General features: G+C 36.6%; 1 protein-coding gene across 2 annotated transcripts; it reads left to right on the top strand.

Moving 5' to 3' along the window:
* The first annotated feature begins 9,403 nt into the window (after positions 1 to 9,403).
* Positions 9,404 to 27,349, top strand: Plscr5 (phospholipid scramblase family member 5). Of its 2 annotated transcripts, none has more exons than XM_038323982.1 (7): positions 9,404 to 9,416; positions 14,353 to 14,537; positions 20,334 to 20,376; positions 21,206 to 21,426; positions 22,597 to 22,758; positions 25,355 to 25,516; positions 27,311 to 27,349. In XM_038323982.1, the coding sequence occupies exons 1-7, from the start codon at positions 9,404 to 9,406 to the stop codon at positions 27,347 to 27,349; spliced, it is 825 nt and encodes a 274-aa protein (XP_038179910.1). The 2 variants fall into 2 exon arrangements, with proteins under 2 accessions (XP_038179910.1, XP_038179911.1); XM_038323983.1 differs by having other exon boundaries at positions 14,353 to 14,501.
* Positions 27,350 to 27,561: the final 212 nt, after the last annotated feature.

Genomic DNA, 27,561 nt, shown 5'->3' on the forward strand with positions numbered 1-27,561 from the left:
CTATTAAAATTTATTACAACTTCTCAGTTATTTTAGATCCTGGCTGTCTGTCACCTATATTCATAGGCATTGTCCCCCATTACAGAACAATTCTATTTGAACTCCTTGTATATATACATATGTATACATTTTATGTAGCTTCTCCAATAGTAGATTTCCCATCCACAACTTTATTTAACCCCTTCTATTCCATTATTTTCCTATCTCCCTTTATACCACCTGCATTCTGTCCTATTCCATTAAAGCTCCTACTCCATATCTCCCTATTCATTTCCTAACACCTATAAGTATTCCAATTTAAACACATATATAGTTGATAACCCCTACAGCAATTAACAGGATATAAAATTAATACACACAAATCAGATACCTTTCTATACAATAGCAAAAAAACATAGTGAGCACAAAATCATGAAAGAAATTTAATTCACATTAGCCTCAATAAAATATTGGAATAATTCAAACCAATGAAGTGGAAAGTTTGTACTATGAAAATTTTCAGACCCTGAAGAAAGAAGGTTGCGGAAGGTAGGAGAAGATGAAAAGTCTTCCATTGATCATGAATTGGTAGGATTAATATAGTAACAAAAAAATGGCTATCCTACCAAACACAATCTACTGATTCAGTTTATTCCTTATCAAAATTCTAATGCAATTCACAGAAATTGAAAAAATCATCTCAAAACTTACATGAATACACAAAATATTCAGGCAAGTCTGAAGCATTCTGAACAATAAAACAGTGCTAGAGATAATTACCATCCTTAGTTCAAGTTATAATGCAAAGCTATACCAATAAAAACAGCACAGCATTAAAAGAAAAATAGAGGAAATATTTTAAATTAATTTCAACTATTCAAAAATTATTTTAATAAATCTCCAGAAATTTTCTAATTGCATATATATTTTTTCTCACAATTTGTATAAGAAAATTAACTAAGAAGTTTCAAAATAAAAATAACATTATAGAGAATAGAAATATCTGTAGTAAGGGGGCCACTTGTTTGTCCCAGCTGCCCAGAACTGAAATGATCATATAGAAACCATATTATTTAAATCACTGCTTGATCCATTAGCTCTAGCTTCTTATTGGCTAACTTTTATATCTTAATGTTAACCCATCGCCATTAATCTGTATATTGCCATGTGGTAGTGGCTTACTGGCAAAGTTTCAGCATGTCTGACTCTGGGGGCTCCATGGCATCTCTGACTCTGACTTCTTTCTCCCAGCATTCTGTTTCCTTTTCCCTGCCTAGCTTTGTCCCCCTATAGATCTGCTATAGGCTCAAAGCAGTTCCTTTATTAATTAACCAATAAAAACAATAAATAGACAGAAGGACATCCCAAACCATTTCCCCTTATCTGTTTAAACAAAAAAGAAGGCTTTAACTCTAACATAGTAAAATTACATATAACAAAACAGTTATCAAGCAAGAATTACAGTTACAATATTTATATCTACTTTGTCTTTTATCTTAACTAAGGAAAACTATAATAATAACTATCTATTTTTCAACTGCTTCAAAGACTGCAGAAGGATGTAATATTACCTATGTAAACAGGAAGTGCATTGTAAACAACTTCCAAAACTCTAGAATTGAGAGAAACATCTCACTGCCTGGACAGTCATCCAACATTCTTCTGTACTGTTGGGGCATCCATCTTCAGCCTACAGGCCCATAGTATCCAGCAGAATTTTCCATGAAACAGGAATTTCAAAGACAGTTCTGCCTATATTAGCAGTTTGCCAGACACTTTCTTTTGTATCCTGCAGAATATCTAATAGAGTCTTTTATGAAGCAGGTACCCCAAAGGACTATCTCACCTTTAGGCAAGTTCAGCAGTCATTTCTCTGGGGATCCTGCATATCCAGTTCATCTAACAAACTCTATAATGAGCCTCTTCAATGCCCATCTTTCTCTTGAAGTAGATTGGTGCTGCCAGGAGCACATGTGTCTCACTCTCATAAAAAGTCCTAAGTTCTTAAAGCATTTTAAATGCTGTATTCTAAAGGTCTCTGAAAGATTTGAAGAATTCCTATCCATCTGAAATACATCTCTGTACATCTAGAAAATCTAACTAACATCACTACAAGCCTGACTCTTATAGATGATTATCTATTAACCTATATTTCTTAATTATACATTACATTTTAAATGAACTACACAAACACAATACTTTAATCAAGAACAGAAATACATATACATGTAACAAAATTGATCTTAAATTTGTATCGATAAACCAAGATCAATACCAAAGCAAATTTCTATAGCATAGTCCCCTTTAAATGTAAACAAACATTTATAAACAATCTTTGGAAATATGGACATAGTTTCTCCAAACTGCTCCCTACTGTTTATTGGGCAAAGTATTTTTTGTGGGTATGTTCACAGCAATTTTTTGGAGGTTCTCATTCCATCAAACCATATTGGTCTGGAAGCAATTCACAGGTTCTCATCTTCTGTGAAAACAAGAGAATAACCTCTTTTCCAAAGCAACATATCCTTAGACCCAAATTTGGAAGTCATCATACCTTTATAATATACATGCTGGTTTAGCTTAGCAGCCCATAAACTGAAATATCTCTCTGCACTTAGCTCAGTCACAGTCAAAAAATTAAAAGAAAGCACAATAATATACATAATCCAGATTCTCTGTGTATATTCCATCTTTATGTGGCTTATTTATTTTTATTAAAGTCTCTTTAAAGACTTTGCCTTTTTAAAAAAACAATTTACTTTTTGTTATAACTCTCTATACTCCTTCTCTCTCCCAAGCCTACAAGCATTTTTTAAAATACACTGTGTCTCCTTTAGAGGTTTTTTTTTTTCTATCTGGATTGTTTTTATTGTGTTTCTGTAATTCTTTACTGTCCAGGAGCACTTTTTTAAAATGCTAAGCACTTCTTAAAACTTAAGCTGTACCATTACTAGGTCAAATACAGTACTGTCTGCTTTCCCTGACCAGTCTAGCATGGTGGAGCCACTCACCACCTCTGAGAGCCACATACATCACCCTACTTCCAGGCACATAGATGGTCCATGTCAACATTAAGCAAGCTGCAGGAGTCTGCTCACAAACCCTATCCAAATGCTTGGTCTCCCAAAAGAGCCAGAGTTTGTACTAACAGCATGGCCCATAGCTGGGAAGTTGCCATTTTAAAACCACATTGCTGCTACCACTGAATCAGTAAGACCTCTCTTAAAGGAGCTGTGGCAAGCCACCAACTGAAAAGAAATGAGACTAAATTTTGTTTTTTGTGTCTTGTGTCCAAGCCTTCTTAGGTTTTACACAAATTTAGTTCACCACATTGTCACGCCAATTTGTTGGAAGAAGGCTGCTTGTTTGTCCCGGCAGCTCAGAACCAAAATAATCACAAAGAAACCAAATTATTTAAATCACTGCTTGGCCCATTAGCTCTAGTTTCTTATGGGCTCACTCTTATGTCTTAATTTAACCCATCTTCATTCATCTGTGTATCACCACGTGGCAGTAGCTTACCAGCAAAGTTTCAGCATGCCTGACTCTGTTGGCTCCATGGCATCTCTCTGACTCTGCCTTCTTACTCCCAATATTCCATTTCTCCCACACACGCACACCTAGCTCTGTTCCCCTATAGCTCTGATATAGACCCAAAGCAGTTCCTTTATTCACTAACCAATAAAAGCAACAAATAGACAGAAGGACCTCCTACATCAAATATCATTCAGATTTTAATACAGTATTTGAATACAGTCCTCATAGAAACAGAAAAAAAAAGGATTTGCAAAATATTTCTTTTTTTTTCAAGACAGGGTTTCTCTGTAGCTTTTGGTGCCTGTCCTGGAACTAGCTCTTGTAGACCAGGCTAGCCTCGAACTCAGAGATCTGCCTGCCTCTGCTTCCTGAGTGCTGGGATTAAAGGTGTGCACTACCACCACCCGGCTTCAAAATATTTCTTAAATAAAAGTCAGTAGTCATTTGTTGTAGATTAACTTACAAGCATATTTTAGTGATATATTTACTCATACACCAAGCCTACTATTATTTAATTGTTACATTTCTTAGCAATATTCTCATTAATCTAGAATACATTGCCTCTCTTACTCTACCTTACAGAAATACTCTTAGGAAAAACAGGGTTCAGCAAGGCATAGTTGTAGGAGTGCAACCCATGCAGGAGTTATAATGTCCTTGCTGCTTATTACACACATGTTGTACTGTAGAGTTTTGTATACCCAGTTTTTCTACTATACTACTTTTTGTGTTTCATGTTCTTTGAGCGTTAGACCATGGGTTATTATTGGTGCACATGAAACTAAGTTAATTTATCTGAATTGGCATCTTGTGACTACTCCTTCAGAACCTATAGGTCAAGGTAACATGTCACAAAATTCATGTGTATTGAATATGGTAGTAAGTATAATCAAAAAATTAGCAGCCTTCGTGCCTAATTTTTTTTAAATTTTAAGAGGCTTTCTTAATATTGTAAATAATACCCCAATAATGTGTTTTACAAAATTTACAGTAGCCTATGTTTCTAGATAAACTAAACCCATAGTACCACACTCATTTACAGCTGTTTTAGATCATGGATAATTATGATTTAAAGTAGGGATAAATATCACAGTTGTCATCCATTTTCATAGTTCATAAATTTGCTCATAATAAGGAAAAAAGACCCAAACCATAAACAAAGCTATTGTGGATACTACTCAATTGGTTTTTGGCTTTCATGAAAACCAAAGGGAAGCCAAAGATATTAGGAGTTCTCTCAATTAGATAAAAACAAGGAAGTGAAATAAACAAAGAACAAATATAGGCCTTGTTTTCCCACAAAACCTTTCTTCTGTTTTGTGAAGCATGGCTTCACATGGCTGCCCCAGTTTGCTTTCTATTGCTGTGGCAAACACCACTACCAAAAGCAACTTGGCAAGTAAACAGTTTATTTGGCCAGCTGGTTACATCACCTAGGAAAACCAACATAAAAATTCACGGCAAGAACCTAGAAGCAGGAATGGATGTAGAGAGGAATGCCACTTACTGGCTTGCTTTCCCAGATGGCACCCCCATCATAGGCTGGACTCTCTTACATCTATTAGCCGGCAAGTATATATTCCACAGACATGCTCATCTGACAAACTGAAGAAGAAAAATTCCTCAACTGAAATTTCCTCTTCACAGATACGTCTAAGTCCGTGTCAAGTTTACAAAAGCTACCCAGCACTGTGGTTCATAGGATTTCATCCCACTCTTAGCTATTGTTTAGCAAAGCATCCTTTCAAATGTGCAATTTTCTCAATGATTTAGCCCATAAATAGCACAAGAAATAAATAATAAACACGTGCTGTTAAACATAAATTGACTCTGGTATGTTTTGCCTATATATTTAATGCATATTTATTATAATAATTACCCTATTTTCATGAGAACTTTGCTCCTGGGGTACTGAAACTCAGGGAAGCTATTTTTAATGCTAGAAAAAGGAAGAACGTGTGCTGCACAAAACAACTGGTCTAACTGGCTGCCTCTGAACTGCAGCTGCCCTGGCTCTGCGTGGTACAGATTCAGCCAGTGAAGTCAGCTCTATACAGAGATACTGGGCTAGAGGCTGCAGTAACTGAAGGGCTCGTTGCAGTGTTTTGGTGATATTTGTGAAGATGGAGACAGATGTTGAGAGGAAAAAGTAGCCACAAGGTAAATATAACTCAAATAATGACCCAATGAAAGACATTGAAACGACTAAGGTGTTCTTATTTCGGTAGTTTGAAGTCTCTGGAGATTCATATATTTTGTTCATCTCTTCATTTGCTTCGTGTCTCCAGCCCTCCCCCTTCTTTCTCCTCTCTCTCTCTCTCTCTCTCTCTCTCTCTCTCTCTCTCTCTCTCTCTCTCTCTCTCTTTCTCTCTCTCTTCTCTCTCTCTCAAAAATTTTATATAAACCAGAGGTCTCAAAATGCTCTCTTTCCTTTTAGACACTCAGAATAGCATCAGAGATGATAAAATTTTCATTGTGCATAGCAGGGAGTATTAGAACAAGGCCATGCAGACAGATTTATGTTCAAACAGCATCGCACCTGAGTCTTGCTGATGTAAATGTACAAGACTGAGACAATGTAAAGAGCAATAAGCCAGGTAAATGTCTGCTTCTTCTGTGGGATTTGCAATCTACTGGCAGGAGATGATTTATCCACATGGACAAACTAAGACACTGAGCACAGGTCTTCCAATTCAATCTTTTTTTACTTCATCCAAGTCAATGTGAACTCTAGGTAAATGGGGTGAAGAACCACATCAGATCTATTCTGCTGAATGCCTAGGGTTCTTTTCTTTCTGGTCCTTTGAATTGTTATCGTTTGTTTTTCCATTAGAAAGAAAACAGATTGAAACATTTCTTACTGTCAGCAAAGAAGCGTGATACAATTTACTATTCTCATTACTCACAAATGAATATTGCAATAGCTTTTACTCTCCTGTTGGAAAGTAACAGAAAAGGGGGAGGGTGGAATTTAACGTCTGAGTGTGAAACAATTAATTGTCCATCTCATTTGAAGACACATCATTGATACTAATTAAATGGTTTTTCAGAAGGGGAAGGAGTAGTGTCATTTTATTTTCAGAAGGTAGAAATTGACTTTTAATTGTCAGAAATAAGTAGATTATTGAATTCTGTTGTGATAGTGCATTAAGGTACACATTCCCCATGGTGGGGCCATGTCATTAGATGTCTGTATTCTTCATGATTCCATGAACACAGTGATGTTAATGAGTGTTTCTAAATGCATACATTAACAAAATGCTGTGTCAAAAGAGCAGGTTTGAGTAAATAGTAAATAAATGCACTCAGGTGTGATGTTTATTCACAACTGTGTAAATGAATAGTAGTGTTAATGATAAGAAACATCGGTTTACATGAAAAGGTTGTTTTTTTAAATTTTTTCAAAATTCATGGATAGCTCTGTACCTTACAATTCTGGGAAAAAACCAACAATGATATTTCCCCATATCTGTTTTTCCTTTAACTTATTTATTTATTTTTATTTACTTTTTTATATCCTGTTTGGTTCCATAATGTAATTGCCCACATGGAAAAAAATTAAAGATTAGATTTATGAGTAGAAATGCACGACTCAGGTACTGCTGAGGAGATGCTGACGGTTTCATCTCTTGGGAGATTAAGGTGCTTGTCACCAACTCCCACAAGTTGTCCTTTGACCTTTATTATGCCATAGTACACACACACACACACACACAATAATCAAATCAATAAAATGAATAAATCTAAAGATTGACAGCAGGCCACATAAGTGAGGGTATGTAGGGGCCCAGTTATTGTTTAGAACTTCCTTTTATGGGGTTTGAGAGGAAGAATAGCTGGTTGCTAGGTAATAGAATTTGCATGGGTCCTCATTTTAACTGATAGAAAACAGGTGCCCACTACACTTATGTATGTTTTTGTTCCCATAACGAGTCTTATTTTAGTCATATCCATATGCAGTTATGCATAGCATGGTAAATAAAAGGTTGTCATCAGATGTCCACTTGAGGACATAATTTTGCTTCATTGTTGTTTTGTTGCTTGTTTTCCTGCCAGCTCATTATTTGATTTTCCTATCTGGCAGTATTTCTTCGTTATTATTGTGGGTTTTTTTGTTGTTGTTGTTGTTGCCATTGCTGTTTTTGTTAGACATGGTCATCTTGTAATAGCTCTGCTTAAAAGAATCAAAATTGAGAATGAGAAAACACATCACCATAGCAAGAGAAGCCACTGCCCCTGGTGGAGGGTGTGGCCATCTTGAACTATCATGGGGACCTTGGTTCTACTATGAATACAGCACTCTTAAAACTGGTAGGCATTGAAGGTGAAATTTGGGCAGCAATTCCTCCAGAAGGAGACTAGCTGCAAAGCCCAAAGCAACAGTTGTTGATTATTAGGACACTTTGAACCATTGGCATATTTGAAACAACTGAATTTCACAAAAGAGAGGCCAGTGCATCTCCTTGAGGACGAATATGAATCCAAAAAGAGCATAGAAGGGAGCGCTGAGGCAAGGGAGGGGAATCTGAAAAGAAACAAACAAGATTGGACCCGTGACTGGCCACGAAGAGAGAATGCACAAGAAAAGAAATAGGCAGGGCACACTGCAAAGAGCCATACCACATTTGAGCAGGTAGAAATGTCAGGTTGCCAAGCATGGTATAAAGAGCTCAGTTGTTGGTCACGTGACCGTATGCAATTGCAGGGACGGTGTGCCCTCTACAGGTCAAATATTTAATCCTGGGTTTCTTTTCATTTCAAAGTTGATACTCTTTAAAATAGTCTAAATGACTGTTCAGTTATGATCACAATTTAAAACACTTTGTCAGATAGTGTAAATTAATTTCTTTATATTAACTTTTTTTGCAAATGCCAATAAAATTTATGAAGTTTGATTTTTAAAAAAATGTACAAATAAAGCTTTTCTGTGGAACAGCTTAAATAAGATAATTAGATTCAGGCTCAGACTTAACAAGCCAAATAAAACAACAAAAAGTAGCCTATCAAGTAAGAAAATCTATGCTTGTAATATGGACCCTATTAAACTTTATTTTTTTTTTTTTTTGTCGCTATACCTTCTGAGGCAACTGTATGACTTAGAGCAGATGGTGCCCTAACATATCCAGTGCTATAGCACTGAGGCTGACAAGGTGAACAAAGTCCCACGTCCTCCTAGGATGCTGCGCTCACAACCACAAGCTGACTCTTGAATCTTCATTTTCAGTACCCGATGAGTCAAGTGTCTGTAGGCTTTGCTTAGCTCCATCAATGTCCTAAAATTTTGTGTTTCCCAGTCCCCGTGATTGATCACATTTCATTCACAACTAAAAATGAAGAATTATTTACGTGCATAAGAGCTTGGGGATCTATCCTCTTCTGGTTTCTTGTTTGTTTTGTGGAGTATGGGTCAGACAAAAATTACATGACAAAATGAGGAAAAATGTGGCTCTAACGTTTGAACAGATCAGGAATTGTATTTCCATCTATGACAGCCTTCCAGGGTATAGGATGACTTACACAGCCTCTGACTCTGAGAATGTAACAGACCACATCTGACTCCAGAACACATCACACACCTAGGTGACTGCACGACGATATAAATGCTGTGCTTTCTTTTCTCTTTGCTATCTAAGTAACTCTTTTAGCTACCAAGCTATATGGCTTCTTCCAAGTAGGTCTTTTACCTAGGGTGATGGCTTCATCTCCTCCTGTTGTCCGAACAGATAAAATCAAACACTCTAGAACCAACGAGGCGCTGTGCCTCTGTTGTCTGTAAGCTGACATGAAACGGACAGCAAGTGCGGGAGCGTTATTCCTTCTGTTCTCTCCGTGTTGAAACAGGAAAAGACTTTCCAGCTGCCTGCCTTTGAAGGGTACTCAGACTGCCATGGCCTCTAAAGGTAAGGGTGAACATAGCCAGCGTCTAAATTTGGCCTCGTATATGTTATAACGACAAGTGCATGGATATTGGAGCATTATAACCGGTCTGGTTGGTACTTTAAAAAGCTGTTATTTATTGCTCTTGAACACTGGAATTTGAATTACTTGAAGGTTTACTTTGTCCTAACTGAAAACACACACCCCATACTTTTAGCCAAAAGAATGTAAAAAGTCTGGCTGTGAAATGTGTTTTTGTTGCTGTAAACGCAAACCTAGCAATTTAATAAGAAAAGCTGTAAAGCAACTTTGAGAGTAAGGAGGTTTAATTTAAACATAGAAATGGGATGGAATTCTAAGTCTAAATGAATCTGAAGGAAGGATTCCACAACATCTAAAAAATGTTATCCAAACATTCATAAGTGCTCATTTGTTGTTCAAAACCACGAGGCACTCAGCCCAGTGAAGAATAGAACATCAGTGAAGCCTTAACTTGATGCAGCAGAACTAAACATCTGTGCTTTATAAACTTAAAATATTTTTAAAATACTCTGGTAGTAAATTCAGCATAAAAAATCAATCAAAATGATCAAAATATCCAATTAAGCATAAAGATCTATTAGGGACATTAGGAGAAAAGGGTGCAATTCACTTAGAACCTTAAAACTATTGAAATATGTGTTTTAATTGGGACAGATTTCAAAAGGTGAGAGATAAGGTTTTATCAGGGCTAATAATATACAATCACAGTAAGTTATTTCTAAAAATAAAATTTTAATCCACTTGTATTCAATTATCAAAACAAAGCACCATTAAGCTCTATAAGGAAAAGTTTCAGAATGAGTAAGTTTGATTTGTAAAACTTAGGGAAGTATTTAAAACTAGTCACAAGTGTAACCTCCCCTAAATTATTTGTATAGATGACTCAATCCAAATAATGTGAGTCCATTCTTGTTTCCTTCGTGAACACATCACTGGCATCTATTAAACAAATTAAGTAGTCTTTATATTTTTCATTCTTATTTAATGTGGGTCTGGGAATCCCTGAGAAAGCTTGTAAACAGATGAGAAACTTCATCAGAAAGAGAAAAATCGTGACTTGTAACGCATGTGTGCAGAACAGTCTCTATGCGGACGACAAATAAACACAAACCGCGACAAACATTATTGAAGACTGAGACTATCACCGGCCAAACACCTCTCGTTGTATAAATTAAGAGCAGCGACGGAGCGGCCTGGAAGGAAAGAGTTGCAGAGTGTGTAAATTATTTATGGTTTAGTTATACATTTTTAAAAGAGTAGATAGAAATTCAAAGCCCGATACCAATTCAAAGGAGATTTCTATTCATCTGGTGGTCCGGGTCTTTGAAGAAAATGTGACCGGAAAGCAAGATTATGATTAATCTGCCAAAAAGATGTGATGTTCGTTAATGAAAAAGCAGCACTAAACCTAGAGACAAAGTTTAAGACAAAAACAAACATCCCTCTGGCCAATTGAAAACATTTAGCCCACGGTTTGGATAAAACATTTTTTTATAAAATCAAAGAGACAGGAAGATATTTTTTAAACAGAAAATCTTGTTTGAGAAAATCTAATTTTTACTCAAAAAAAATGTATGAGGGCATGTTTTTCAAAAATGTTTAAAGCTATGACCATAACTCCATAGTGGTCTTTGGCCTATGAAACTGTATTGTCCAGTAGCATCTTCTGAGAGACTCAGGGTTAACGGGACATTTCATAGACAAGTCCAAGGAAGCATGAGCTCGATGCCATAGAGCCAAAGAAATGTGTATCATTTGAAACCTCTTCACGTGGTAAAAACAAAGACAAGGAAAGGCATCCTCTGAGCCTGCTGTAGGGTCAGACACCTGGGAGCCCAGGCCAGAGACCTGCAGCCCCTGTCCAGGCATTTAATAACCTACTGTGGTGTGTGGAAGCAGCAGAGTTTACAAGATAAACTTGAAGTCACTGACCAATCTTTTTTTAAAAAAAAGAAAATGACAGTAAGAGATAATGCAATATTCTAGTAACTTTTGTTGTTAATTAAACATGCTTTTATTGTGGAATTTTGCATGTTCACAATAAGGACCAAAAAAGGGGGGTATGTTGTTGTTGTTGTTATTGTTGTTTTAACAAAGAGAAACTCATGAGACCATCACCAAGAGTAAGAGATGGAATGCTTCCAGCAGCTGACGGTGCTCGCTTTCTGGCCCATAACCACACATCTCCATGCCCACATGCGCTACTAACATGCATTTTGTTTGTGACCTAGTGTTTTCTAGATCATTATTTTGTCAGTAGTTTGCTGTTGGTTTCGTTTTCTGCAAAGCGATGATGACAGTTGATATTGGCACTAATGCTGGACAAGGTGTTTGTTGAATTCAGTTTTCCAGCCCTTGCTCTTGTCATCAATAGCTCCGCTTTGATTTTAAGACAGTTTAACATAGTCTTCCTGGTTTTTGGGGGTGCCCCCTGGAGTTCCCTTGCAGGGTCTTTTCCTAAGAATAAGAGCAGCTACCCTCTTCCTTTGTGTCTGCTCCTGAGGTCAGAACAGTTCTGGATCCTTGGCGAAAAGCAACTGCAGCCTCATCACCTACAAGTTCTACTATAGAGGGGCCAAAGGACAAGTTTCTTCGTTTGTTTAATTCTCAAGCAAGCCCTGTAGGGATGTCAAATGCCACGGACAAATGCAAACTAAGTAACCCACATCAATATTAATATAAACCCAGCCAGTTCCTACAACCTTAGGGGTAAATAAATAAATGAGTCATCTGGCAATTGCCCCTCATTAACACTTCCGGTATGCACAAGCTTAACAAGCTTGTCATTACTAGAATCAATTTATTCCTCTGTCCAAAGGGCCATTTGTCTGTGTTCCTTCATCCCTGCTCCCACTTGGGTTTTCTTAATGATAAGATAAGCTTATTACCTTAGAAAGGAGCCTAGTGCATTTTTAAACTGTGTGATTACAAGATACAGAAAAATACCTCAAACAACAAGAAATTTTTTATAAAACTGGGTATCATTGTCAAAATAAAACCTTTATAATTTATATTAAGTATTTATACAGCACCCCAGTTTTACTATATGCTCAATGACAGCAATCACTGAAATTTTATGCAACTGCTATAAATTTCTTCTTTGTATCAATCCAGAACCAATTCCTTCGTCTCATTCATGTGCATGTTACTTAACAACATTTCAGTCTGTCCATGATGGACCACAAAGAGCATGGTACATAAAATGTTGCTACTCAATAATATTAGAGACTTAACTTTTTTTTTCCTTTGTTTCTTTTTTTTTATTAAAGATTTCCATCTCCTTCCCTCCTCCTCCCCCTTCCCTCCCCTCTCCTCCACCCATACCCCCACTCCACCCCTCTCCAAGACAAAGAGCCATCAGGGTTCCCTTCACTATGTTAAAACATACTCCATGACCTTCACACATCAAGGAAATTACCTAATGATTGATATATTCTCAGAAAATGTTAATGTTGTTAAACAATGTGATACTTAACTGTGCTTGCTTTCATGATGAACCCTACTACAGTTTTAAAAAGAAAACTTGGCCATTCACTTTCTTGTGAATCAACAGCTAAGATAATGCAACACAACACTGAAAAACAACTCAAATTTATTCACATATTTTTCTTTAAAAAAAAGAACCTTGACACTCTATGAGGATGAGAATCATGAACACCAGTGTCTATGGGAAAAAAACTTAGCATCTAATGAGGGAAATAACACAATGACATTTATGAGAATGAAATAGGGAAACCAGTAGAAAGCTATCGTTTAGAATTTTAAATAAAGATTCTCCTGTCTGGGGCGGATGCATAACATCACATAGACTAATACACAATAAATAAGAAACTCACAGAGTCCAATGTGAGATGGCTGAAATAGAAGCAAATGGACTCAGCAGTAATAGTGATAGCAGTGACCTAACAAAGTGACCTTTATATGATTATACTAAAACACTCACAGATAAATCATGAGCTTCTTTAAGCTTACTCAGTTTAACAGTGGGTTTTCAGAGGACATCCTCATACTATTAGGACTATTAGCTTTACCTAAGACCTCATCAAAATGCAACTTTGCAAACCTTCCACCCCAATCTCTGAATCAATAGCTGGAGAGAGGCCCAACACCTATTTTGATAGGTCCCCACTCCAGGTGGTTCTGTTGAAGGCTGAAATACGAGAGTCATTCAATTAAACTGGGCTACAATACTATGACTATTAAATTGGGCAGAGTAACTTCATAAAGTACAAGGCAGCCCCATAATATTCAAAGAAAGGAAACTCTGACTTTAATCCCAGCACTTGGGAAGCTGAAACAGATGGATCTCTTTGAGTTCACGGCCAACCTGGTCTATAGAGCAAGTTGTAGAATAGGCTCCAAAGCTATAGAGAAACCCTGTCTACAAACAAACAAACAAACAAACAAATAAATAAATAAATAAATAAATAAATGGTAATGAAAACTTTGAGGAAAAAAATTCAAGTCTAGGCTATGAGTACAGGCTAACAGGTGTTACCTTGCACTTATACACAAACATATTTATACATGCAATGTATCTCCAATTATTTAAGTCAAGTCATTTAACTTACTCTCACAACTACCAACAGTCTTCTATGTTCCTTTTTCTCTGGCTGAGAAGTCAAGGGGTGGTGGAATGGAGTAATGAAAACAAAGCAAAGTGCACTAACATGAGAGAGGCATCAATCAAGGAGCAACCTCAATCTAAATCAAAAAGAGAAAAGAAAGGGAGGAAAGGAGGGAGGGAGGGAGGGAGGGAGGGAGGGAGGGAGGGAGGGAGGGAGGGAGGGAGGGAGGGAGGGAGGGAAAGAAGGAGGGGAGGGAGGGAGGGAGGGAGGGAGGGAGGGAGGCAGAAGATTACTTACAAGCAAAAGCAACCTAAATTTTAGCACACATAAAGATATTCATCTCTTGCAGATTCCCCGAATCAAAAGGCTGGGAGACTGCCTGGTTTTCTTCCAGGATCTACAGACCCAGATCAACACTGTTGGGCAGCTGCTTCCCATCCCAGGAAACAAGCAAGGCAGCAGCCTGATGACCCTCAGCCAAGTCGTTTCCTGCCAACAGCCAGTCTCCCCCCTGGTCTAGAATATTTAAGCCAGGTTTGCATGCCTTTCCATTTCTACTCTTGTGTTCCCTTTAAAGGCAATTCAAACTCAGTTTCTTGTTGTTCAACCAATAGTTTAATGGAATGCAGAACGCATTATAAATCATAAAGTTATAAAGTAGTGACTTTATATCTGTTATGTAGATGGGATTTTCTTCGACACTATTGCCACCTATCCTTATTTACTTGACAGAGTAATGAGACTAGAGCTTTGACTTTGCCGTTTCGCATGTTTGTCTACTTTCTGTTCATTGCTCAAGGTGTGGAGGCATTCTCAAGGAATTATTAGACTAGGCCACCTATGGCTATTAATTAGACATGTATTGAGCACTTGGAAATTCAAGGTACATAAGAAGCACAAAACCTACCCCCATCACTCAAACATTTTATTAGTTAATGATCAAACAAAAAACGTTGATTAAAAAGTACAAAGCAAGGCATGAAAGCCAGGAAAACACACATCTTTAAGGGAGAAGGCAGTCGTGGAGACTTCGGCAAGGAGTTGAGACTTTTCAGCTGCTCTCAAAAGCGATGTGAAAATCCAAGGGAAAACAATTGACCAAGGCCACATTACTCTCTTCCGATGTTCCTGAGTCTCCAGGCCAACCTGTTTGAATGATATCACACCATTAGGTACTGTTGCGGTTCGAGCTGAGGCACTTCAAGTCTTATAAAACTTTGTCATGAGACACATAAATAGAAATTGTTGTTCATATGTGAATGTATTATTGTTGTTTTAACACATCACCCTACACAAGATAAGAAAGACTCTAACACTAATATTGCGATGTCAGTACATCTGCTACCACGCTCCCTTGTTTGGCATTCCTTCAAACATAAAGTCTATCTCTTTTATCAAAATCAAATCTCTGTGTTAATTCCCTTAAGGAACAAGAGATTTCTGCTATGCCTGATAGGGTTTAAGCTGCATGCAGCATATGTTCCTGGGAAAATGTTTAGAATTGCAGATGCCGTCCCCAGAAACCCACTGGCAGACAAATGTTCTACAGAGACTGGCGAGCTCAGGGAGCTACAGAAAGGAGCAGGAAAAGCTAACCTACCATCTTCCATCTTCCATCTGCAGAAAGGATCAGCTGGAAGAGCTGGCTAGAGTTGATTAACTGCTGCAAGCTGTTTGGGAGTGTTGTCAGGCAAGGTTTTTGCCAAATATAAAAGTGATATACCAGCGCCAGAGGGCTGAGGTTTGATGATCACATATGGTCATCGCATATTCTTCTTCCACCCATGAAAGATGACATACCGTGGCCAGATGCTTGACGTGAATACATGTTCTAACCTTCAATAAACAGGCAGAAGAACTCAGGAGCTTCAGTTTCAAATGCAGTGCATTTTCTAAAAACATACCTCTGCCAATATTTTTTTCAGAAAACAAAATGTGCCATAAATTGTCAACATTTTTTTCCTAAAGGAAATGACTTACTCATTTTGTACTAAAAGAATATGGGTTCACTTTAAGCTCTGTACATATAAAAAGATATGTGGGGATTTGAAAAGTATTTCATGTAAGTCTGTAGGAGAATGCCTGTTAAATAACTTTGTGTGTGCTCTTTTTCCTTTTATTGAAAATACGCTTTTTCTTTACATCCTATATCTTGATTCCATTTTCCCCATCCTCTTCTTCTCCAGGTCTTACCCCACCTTCCCTCTCTTCCAGATCCGCTCCTTTTCTGCCTTTCATTAGAAAATAAACAGGCTTCCTAGGGACAGCAATATAATTATAATACAGTATGATATAATACATAATGAGATTAAAAATCCCTACCACATTGGAACTGGACAAAACAGACAGAAGGGAAAGAGCTCTAGGGAAGGCACAGGAAACATAAACCCACTCGTTCACACATTTGGGAATCCCAGAAAAACACTGAATAAGTTTATAACACTTTGTAAGCCATAATTTGCATATAAAAATTTGTTGTGTTAAAAGGGGAGAAGGAAAACAAAACACACACACACACACACATATATAATAAAAACTAAAAATATATAACTTTTTAAAAAGGGAAAGTCCTGACATTACAATGTGAGTCAAGGAACCTTCAAAGATGCTATTGAGTTCATTTTCTGTTGGCCATCTATTGCTGGGCATGCAGCCTACCCTAAGAATAGTTTGTTTTCCCAGTGATACTCCATTGGAGAAACCAGATTTTCATTTGCAAGTGACTATCAGTTGGAGATAGCTTCTGGGTTAGGGAAGGGGCATGTGTCTAGTTCTCCTTTCAGCCCTGGGGCACCATCTGGTGCAGATACTGTGTGTGCTGCCTCGGTCTCTGTGAGTTCATATGGTTTTGAGGATGTTGATTTAGAAGGCCTTGGTTTCTTGGTGTCATCTCCTCTTGCTCTTAAACTCTTTCTACCTCATCTTCAGTAGGGTTTCCTGAGCCCTGAGGAGAGGGATTTGATGGAGACCATTCAGGGTTGAGTGTTCCAAGATCTCTCATTCTACATAATGTTTGTTTGTGAGTCTCTTCTGTATTTGTTCCCATCTGTTGCAGGAGGAAGTTTCTCTGATGATGACTGAGTAAGGAACTGATCTAGGAGTATAGATCCCCGGGATATCTAGTCTCAAGTTGTTGGTTACCTAGGCAGTGTCTGGTGTGGTTCAGCTCATGGGCTAGGCCTTAAGTCAAATCAGATATTGGTTGGTTATTTCTGCAGGCTTTGTGGTACCATTTCACCAGCATATTTTAAAGGCAGAAAAAGCTTGTAGATCAAAGGGCTTGTGGTTGGACTGGTGCTTATATATCTACTTTGATAGAGTGCAGAGTGCCTGTCTGTATCTAAGGTGCTAGCACATAGAAGTGAAGGATCTGTGTATTTCACTTAAGTCTGTATAAGAATGTCTGCTAAACAACTTTGCATGTGATAACTTTCAACTGAAAGACATACAAATTAGTTAAAACTATGAATATTTGGAAATACTGCATAATTCAAGAAATAAACCAGGAAAATATAAGAAAAACCTTTCTATATTAAAAACTAAAAGTTTATTTAAACTATTATTATATGATTTGTGAATAAAGTCTTCCATCTAACTCTCAAGAACATTGTGTTAAACAATTTGAAACTAAATATATGTATATATAGTAGGATCTGAGAAACTAGTAGATACTTTCTAGATAGATCTACACATTGACAGTAATGACTAATATTTATTCTTCTAGTGTCGTAGTATAAATATTAAAATTTGTTCAGTTATCAACAAAAGGGTAAAATCACACACAAACATTCTATTCATTTTTAAATTCATTCAATGAAATAAATACTTGTAATCTTTAATTTTAAATTTTAATTTTAAGTTATAATATTAAAAACTGTCATGTTTCATTGACTCATTATTTTAAAACCACTTTATTTGTCCTGGTATCTGGAGTATATTTTAATCTGTTTAAAATTTCTACTGATTCCTAGTACATCAGCCAGCAGGAGACAATGGAAAGGGTCCATTTAGGACAGTTTATTAGTGGCTCAGGACTATTCAAAGGAAAGTATAATAACCAGATCAGCATTGTCAAAGGAAGGATGCGTGCCCACAGAAAGAGATTAGTTCACTTCTTATTACACAGGATGACAAAGATGAGAGCGAGGAAAACAGGGAGCAGTGGTGTTATAAGTTAAGGTGTCACTGTGGAATTGCTTCCTTTGTCCCTAAAGTTTGGTTAGCCATGACAGTGAAGTAGGACTGGTGGCTAGCCACATGCTGTGTTACTAGAGCCGGTTCCCTAACTTCTTGGAATGTCCATCCAATACACATTTTCATTTATTCTTAATGATCCAATAAGACAATATACTAAAATCTATAGTTCAACAAATACTTCATGTGCATCACTCAGTTAACATCTGGGAATTAGAGATACAGTCTCCCTTTTCATTCTATAGTAGATCTCTATGGCTTCAAAATTTAAGACTAGAGTTGGATCCATGACACCAATATTCAAAGATCATAAACTCAGACATCTTATCCCTAATCTTAGTGTTTCAGTCCTAATTTGATTCTTCTCAGAGCTAATAGCCACAAACTTTCTGAAGGTCTTTCCCCATTTTTTCCCAACAAAGGAAATCTCCATTTTCTGCAAGAAAGCAAAAGTTATGTGATACACTCAAAATCTCACTCCACGTCAAAATGCTTTACCATGATTGTTAATATAATTTTAGAAAACTTCAAGTCATGAAATGACATCTATAAAAAATATTTGCAATTTTAAAAAAGAGGTTACATTGTACTTTTTCATTATCAGTAAAACAAGAGGAAATGTTTCTCTCACCTCAGGATATACAAGGATAACGAAAGAGCGAGTACAGCTTCAAGTTTTCTGGAGTTGTAGAATTACAAGCAATACCAAAGTTGATGAAAAAAATACCTTGGCTTAAAGAATCCTGCGGGGGAATGGAGAGATGGCTCAGTGGTTAAGAGCACTGACTGCTCTTCTCAAGGACCTGGGTTCAATTCCCAGCACCCACATGGCAGCTCACAACTGTCTGAAAATCCAGTTCCAGGGGATCTGACACCTTCACACCAATGCACATAAAATAAAGTTAAATAAACAATAAAAAATTTTTTAAAAAAAAGAATCCTGCAGAGTTTACATGCATGAATAGGGCATACTGTGACAATAATGTTGATTGGATTAGAAATGAAGCATTAGAAACGTGGCGATCAGCAATGCAGTCAAGGCTTGTGATTTAGCTTTAGTAGGTCTATGAGCTGATTCAACTAAAAATACAAAACCCGAGGCTGTTCTAAATCACATATTACATATTTCCTTTGCAAAGGTCGTATATGGGCTGACAAGATGGCCAGGGGGTAAAGGTCACCTACTGCAAGCCTGGCAACATGACTTGCATCTCCAGAGTGCACACAAAGTAGAAGAAAAGAAACAAGCCCTAAAATGTATCCTCTCGCTACTGTAGGGGTGCTGTGGTATGTACAACATACATCACGCACACAAACACACACGATAACAAATAAATCTGTAAACTGCTCATTTTTTTTTGCTTAATTTCTTTTTAATTACCTAGCCCAAATGCTGTGGCGGGTATTTGGTAACAGAACACTTATTCCGCTTCAGTTGACGTTCTGTCGGTGTCTGAAAATTTTCTGTCTTCCCTAGCCTGAAGGAAAATAAAAATAAGAGCTATTTATAAAATGTCATCTTCCAACTTAAACAGATATTTCCTCCTTGAGAGGTGCATGGTGCCATCTGAAGAAGTCAGTGGATAAATAGGCACTGGAAGAAGCTGGATGCCCATCCTGTGGCTTCATTTCCTCACAAAAAAATTTGGGGACATTTTAAAAATGTCTTCAATATTACTATTCAGAGGTTATTTTTAAAACGTCCTTAAAATAATGTTTCTCATTTTCAGAAAGTTAGCATAACCAGTCGTTTTTCTTGTTCTTGGCAAATCTGACTTGGAATTTTAAGAGTTCTATAAATTATTAGTTGGACAATAACATTTGGTGAAGACAGGCCATGCATCCTGTAAGTGAAACATAGCCTCATAGAGGAAAAATAGGGTGATTATTTGAGTAACAAATTCTTCCTTATCAAATTTGTTCTTTAATTGAAATATAGTACAAATATGTTTGTTCATAGATTCAAAATAAAAGTTAAATAATTTTCTTCTCAGAATTTGCTTTGATTCCTGTGGTTAAGTCTTTGCCTTATAAATTGTGAATGTTTGGAATGTTTTAATGAAAATGACAGATTTCATGCTGCATAGTAAGGGCTATGGCAGAATGGTTTCACTTTCTGTCTATCATCCTTTGCAGCTGGACCTGATAATCATCCATCAGCAGGTGGAACTTCTCGGGAGTAAGTACATCAGAGTTTGCATTTATTAAAACTTCTGAAAAGGCTTTACTCTTCAAAAGAAAGTGTTATAAACAATGGATAGAAAGATCGAATGATTGCTTAACCTATTTTTAAAACAAAATTAAACTTATTGGTTTAAGCACAACTAAAGTATAAAAGTAAGTCCTTCATAACAGTGACATCCACATTCTAATAAAATTAGTCTTAAAGTGACAAGCAGTAATTAATATCCCATTGAAATTTCCTAACATTCTGAGAAGGGATATCACAGTTGAGAGCATATTAAAATTTAATCAACACAAATGCTATCATTTTATTCCTTCACAATCAACTCAATAAAATAGGCACACAGCTTATCAGTAGATAGATGTAAGGATAATTAACAATTTCAAATTACTTGAGTGTTTTCTGTTTATAAGATTTTATTTACTTCAAAATATGGCAGAATTGAAAAAGTTGGCCAGTACCACTACTGTGAATGCTAAAATAAAATTTAGATACAGTAAAAAAAAGTATTACTGTAAATTGTCCAAATAACTTGCAGAAGAACAATAAGGTTATTATTTGAGCAATGATTTCTTTCTTACACAATGTTATTTGGTTGAAAGGTGTCACAACATGTGTGTTCATAGTTCTAGAATAAAAATTAGTTATTAGTTTTGTTCTTGGCTCTTGCTCTGACATCTGAACATGGAAAGAGATGTGTATGAAGATGAGACTATCAGTTCAGTATTTCTGCAGCAACTCTACGTTCTCTTAATACTCCTTGACTTCTGACAAGTGGTGATGCCAATCAAAGCATGCCTTCATATGATGTGTTTTCCGATAGTGATACTCGGTACTGAGACTTCTAACAAATACGAGATCAAAAACAGCTTGGGACAAAGAATTTACTTTGCAGTGGAGGAGAGCATCTGTTTTAATCGTAATGTGTGTTCCACGCTGAGAGCCTGCACCCTGAGGATCACAGACAACTCGGGTCGAGAGGTGATTACAGTGAACAGGCCCCTAAGGTGTAACAGCTGCTGGTGCCCTTGCTACCTACAAGAGGTTGGTCACCGCCCCTAAGCATCTTTCCTTTTTAAGATTATTCCTTTAAGTGACATTCATCTGGAGCTATGAGACAGTCAACATAACCGTTGTTTGAATTTATATCTTCCCTTTTAGGATAAGGAAAACATGAAGATTTGTTGAGGTACTTTTTCCATTTGTAACCCAAAACTACAATAGCTAGCATTAGATTAAATGCTAAATGGAGTTCATGCTTCCTGTAAAAATGAGACATGACCTCCTGAACTAGTGTATTAAGCAAGCAATTGCAATATCTACAGGTTCCCACTACACAAATACAGTCATCTTCTCTAAGAGTAGCAATGCCCAAGAGGTGCTATGACACTTAACCTTTTCTAGATGCCATCTTCCCTGGGTGTTATTCTCCTCAGAATTACATTTACCAACCCACAGTATGCAATAGAGTGATGTTATTTAATTGTTTTGTTTTAGAATATAATGTCATTGTCATTGTTAATAAAGTTGTAACGATAATTTTTATTGATGTAGAAAACTACTCGATTTGATATGATGTCTCTGTACTCTAATATTACTTCATCCTCTATTCAGCAGATTATATATATGTGTGCGTATGTGTGTTTTGAGATCTAAGATATTAAATATATAATATTTATTTCTATATATTACACATGTTTATGTATGTTTATACATAAATGTCATATATTTATATATGTTTGGCAAGGTTGATTCATAGGGAGTTAAGGTACTGTGGGAAAGAGTGAATTTGTGTGCTTTTATTATATGTGTCATATGCATGACTATGACATGTATGCCATATGCATGACATATGCCATATATGACTATATGCGTCACATATATATGAATATATATGTATATCTTGTTTCCTTCTAAAGAAGCATTTCCTATTGCCCCCATTTTAAAGTATCTTACAAAAGGATTCTACTTGGCTTACACTCAAATGCTGAAATAATGTCAGAAATAAAAAATGTGAACACTCAACAACTGGTAAAAAGAGGTTAAAAATGGATCTGTGCTATGGATACAACTGAGAAGTAGTAATTGAGTTTGTCCATGCTAAAAAAGTTATGATTCCATAACAGATACTATGTAGATGTAAATTGGGATTCTTCTGTGACTGATGAACAACAACCTTAGGAAAATGTCATTTGTTACGATTTTCTCTTACAGCTAGAAATTCAAGCCCCTCCTGGTACTATAGTTGGTTATGTTGCACAAAAGTGGGACCCCTTTCAACCCACATTCACTATCCAAAATGCAAACCAGGAAGATATTTTGAAAATTGTTGGTCCTTGTGCAACCTGTGGCTGTTTTGGCGATGTGGACTTTGAGGTATGAATGACAAAGAAAGTTTTACTTAGGTCCTGATTTCTTGCAACATAATTCAATTTATAAAACATCCAAATCATGGGGCTGGAGGGATAGTTCAGTGGTTAAGAGCACTAACTGTTCTTCCAAAGGACTAGTGTTCATTTCCCAGCACCTACATGGCAGTTCACAAATGTCTATAACTTTAGTTCCAAGGGATTTGGTATCCTCACCCAGACATACATGCAGGCAAAACTTAATGTACATTAAGCAAAAATTCCAAATCATGATAGGCAGTTGTGGCAAATGCCTTTAATTCTAGACCTTAGGAGGCAGAGGCAGGTGGATCTCTGTGAGTTCGAGGTCAACCTGGTCAACAGAGTGAGTTCAAGGACAGCCAGGACTGTTTCACAGAGAAGCCTTGTCTTGAAAAACAAAAAACAAAAAACTCCAAATCATAATGTATCACTTAAATACATTTTAAGAACTGCATATTAGTGTAATACTTTAATAAATCATGTTTCCATGTCAATAATAACTAATAGACATTAGTCCAGAGATTCTAAGTCCATGGACTTTTAGCCAAAACAATGCTATGACAATATACTGATTGGCCATTTTATCTGTCATAGATAACTACACATGTAATTCAAAGAAATTTTTTTTTTTGGGTTTTTCGAGACAGGGTTTCCCTGTAGTTTCTAGAGCCTGTTCTGGAACTAGCTCTTGTAGACCAGGCTGGCCTCGAACTCAGAGATCCGCCTGCCTCTGCCTCCCGAGTGCTGGGATTAAAGGCATGCGCCACCACCGCCCGGCAAGAAATTTTAACAAATATAAATGAGAATTATAAAATTAGAATTCTTGTCATATTTGCCAAATATAGTAGATATCTATTGTAGTTCCTTACCTAAAACAGTAAATGTCTTGTTATTTTTAACTTCAGCCTCTGAGCTGTTGAACATCAACATATATATATATATATATATATATATATATATATATATATATATATATATATACACACACACAGAGAGAGAGAGAGAGAGAGAGAGATTGTGCTTTTTAGATACCCAATATGTTCAATATTTTGTGACTGTTAAAATTCTTGGTAACCCTATATTTGATGAGGTTGATTCATAGGGAGTTAAGAGCACATGGGCAACAGAGGGCATATGTGCATTTTGATCATCAAAATCACCTATGCCCTTTCCTGTTGGCCTGCTTGATGGAAATTTAGCCCCATTCAGGTCTCATTTCAGAAGCGTCCTGCACTAGAGTGTCACTATATAAAGCTATATTTGTAAGACTGTATAATAATCCACTCTCCAATTTCTGGAACTGAATACTTTAAAATGAGCCATTGAAAATTCAACCTGTAACTACATATGCTCTTAATAGATTATTGTACACATACATTATATGAGAGAAAACCATTCGGTTTTAAAGTATCTACTTTTCTTTATTTGTATATGTCTCTTTTCCAGACTTCTGGAGGAACCTATACACACCAAGAAAACAGACTTTGTTAAGTGACTTGTCCTAGATCCAGAATTGTGAAGGGGTGTGATTTTTTTGTTGTTGTTTTGTTGTTTTTTTCAAGACAGGGTTTCTCTGTGTAGCCCTGGCTGTCCTGGAACTAGCTCTGTAGACCAGGATAGCCTCTAACTCATAGAGATTCACATGCCTCAACCTCCCAAGTGTTAGGATTAAAGGTGTGTACCACCACCTCCTGGCTACATGACTTCTTAATAATATGAAGTGAGTTAAAACACCAGGGTTTAGTTTCCATGCTATAGCTACATCCTAAGAAACCTTCCCTATTTTCAATTTTCTATCTCCATAGAGAAAGGGAAGGTCCATATTAAATAAATGTATCATCACAATAAACAGGATAAAGAAATAAATATTTGATGAATCAGATGTGGATCCCTTACTCAGTGGGCGTGATAGATTTCAATGTCAGACTCACCCCACTCTCCTGTTTACACACTAGCTCAAAGTGATTTCTAATACTTATAGTTGGTTAGAAGGGAATGTGTTGACAAACGTCAGAATGTAACTTAAAAGCGTAGTTTGACAATGCATTATGTTTAAAAGCTTTAATAATTACAGAATTAATAAATATTTAAAATTTATGAATTATACCTAGAAAATATTGAGTGCATCCAAATAGAAATTTTCAATATCTCTGTGTGGCACACACACACACACACACACACACACACACACACAGTATTGTCCATATACATACTTTATGATGGCCAATTCAGGTTTAAAATCTGAACACAGGTACCTTCATACTTAGCTACATAACTAAGAGATGTACCTGCTGCCATCTTGTGGTTGTGTAGCCTTGATTAGTTACTCCATCTACATAGAAAACGAAAAGGAAAGCAAACTAGATTGATCTACAAACTGTGGCAGTCTGAAATCCTTGAACACTCTGGAGGTGAGTATTCACACCTGTGCTGATACACAGGCGCAAACACCATAGAGCTACTTTTTTGGGGTGGTGAACAATACAGCGGCTCAAATTCACCGTGAAGGAAACAGGCTGAGAGACGGCCACCGTTCTCTTTTTTATCTGCAAAACTCATAGCTCTTATTTTTCTTTTCAAAGGTGCAAACTGTTGACGAAAAGATTCCAATTGGGAAGATTTCCAAGTACTGGTCCGGATTTGTCAATGACGTGTTCACAAACGCTGACAACTTTGGGATACATGTGCCTGCAGATCTCGATGTGACACTCAAAGCAGCAATGATCGGTGCTTGCTTTCTCTTTGTAAGTTTGGTCTAAGCTGCACGGATGAATTCTGTCCTTACGTGCCAACCTCTAAAGAGCTAATCCTCCTCAACCCAGTTTTGACCCACAGAACATGCTTTTTACACAGAAGGCAGTTTAAGATAGGATCATCATCCTTTGGAAATCAGAATTTAGAGCTTTACATTTTGCTCAGGCTGATAACACAAGAGTCAAGTAACATCTTTGCCAAAATGCTTGACTAGCTCCTGCCTCGGGTCTCCCCCTATCATGAATATTTAGAACTCACAGAAACCTGCAGGCTTTTTTTTATAACATAAGCCAACATCTTCCCTCTTCCTTTTGTTGTTGCACAGAATTTAAGATCTCAAACCTAATGATTACATCGATTGATGATGCTGTTGAATAAACTCAGCCCATTTATTGTGTCTTCACTAAAGATGCTTATAAACAACATTAACTAAAAGTAATTCATTCCATAGTTATATTTTCAGTGGACACAGGGTATTAAGTATAAACTAGGTAATATATATATATATATATATATATATATACATAAAGAGAGATATATGTCAGAATTAGTTCTTCAAAATCTCTTGAGAAATAGGCTTAACTGTTTCCTACCATTAGTAGTTGGTCCCTATCTTTATCTACAAATCAAAGTAATTCCAGTTAATTTTTCCAACCATAAAAATATTAATTCATAGTACTTCATCACTTTCTGTTTACTCTTACTATTTTTGGTCATTCCACATATCAGCAGTAAACTTTCAACACACACACACGACATACATGCACACAAAACAATTACTCACAGAAGCATACACTTATACACACAGAGAGAAAGAAAAAAACACATTCTCAGACAAACACACATTCACATACCCTTTCTCTTGTTCATTAGATCGATGATCAAGTTGTTCACTTTATTTCTATATTAAAAACAGTTCATCTGTGATCTTCTTTATTGACCTACTTGGCAGACAGACTGGTGGCAAAATGGTCCTGATAAACAATAGATGGTTTTTGGATCTCCCTTGTTGATTTTCCTTTTTATTCACTTTCTGAACCCTTCTAAATATTTGTGCTTTGACAAGTGTGTTTTCCGTCCTTGACTCACATTCTTTGGGAGATTAATATGATATAAGCAGGTTGTTTAGATCCCATCAATATGTAGTACATCATACATTCTCTGTGTGGCACAAAAGATTGTGGAATCTCAGATTTCACCTTGGTGCACCAGGGTCAGTTCTTGAACATGATGTCTAATCAGTCCTCTGTGCTCAATAAACTCAAATGAAGACTGATCTAGATAGTTCCCCAGTTGTATGAATGGGTAATGCTCCAACAACTAAGAAAGACACATACTTAACTGACAATAGAAAGAACTCTCATCCACTTCTTGGACCTCATGATAACTCCGTGATCTTGCTAGTATATGTTTTGAGACAGCTTCTTAGATGTGTCACCAAGGTAGGTCATAAACACTGCAAAGGTGATGACTGTTATCATTTCTTCCTCTGCCGTATTCTGTTTACAACTGAATTTTACAGTCTTGATAATCCCCCAAAATTTCGATTGATGATATTAGGATTACTTAGATAAGGATTTAAGTTCCTTACAATATGAAAATTCAACATTTGAGAATCACGAAACTTAAAACATTATAGTTTTTTTCTTCCAATAAATCATGAACTGCTGAAACACCATTAGGAACGTCACTGACTCACATAATCAAAACTGGCATGTCAAGCTCTTGATCCTAATTGTTGCCTCTTTTATAAATTCACTCATATTCACTTTATTTGTTTGTAGGATTTTATGTTCTTTGAACACTCACTTGCTGGATTATAGCAAGCATGATGTTGAAAACAATAAAATATGCAGAATGCATTTCAGTAAGTAAAAGGCAAGTTTAGATGATTTCCTTCCTTTGAAGATGTCTAGGTTTGACACTCTCTAATTCTTTTTCATTTTCTTCTAGATGTCCCTTGGGCTCTGAATTTAATTTCTGAATGGCTTGAATATTCTAATTTTTATAACTAAATGTTAATTATTATATTTAT

The sequence above is a fragment of the Arvicola amphibius genome, chromosome 3 (genome assembly GCF_903992535.2).
Source record: "Arvicola amphibius chromosome 3, mArvAmp1.2, whole genome shotgun sequence".
In the NCBI taxonomy this organism is placed as follows: Eukaryota; Metazoa; Chordata; class Mammalia; order Rodentia; family Cricetidae; genus Arvicola; species Arvicola amphibius.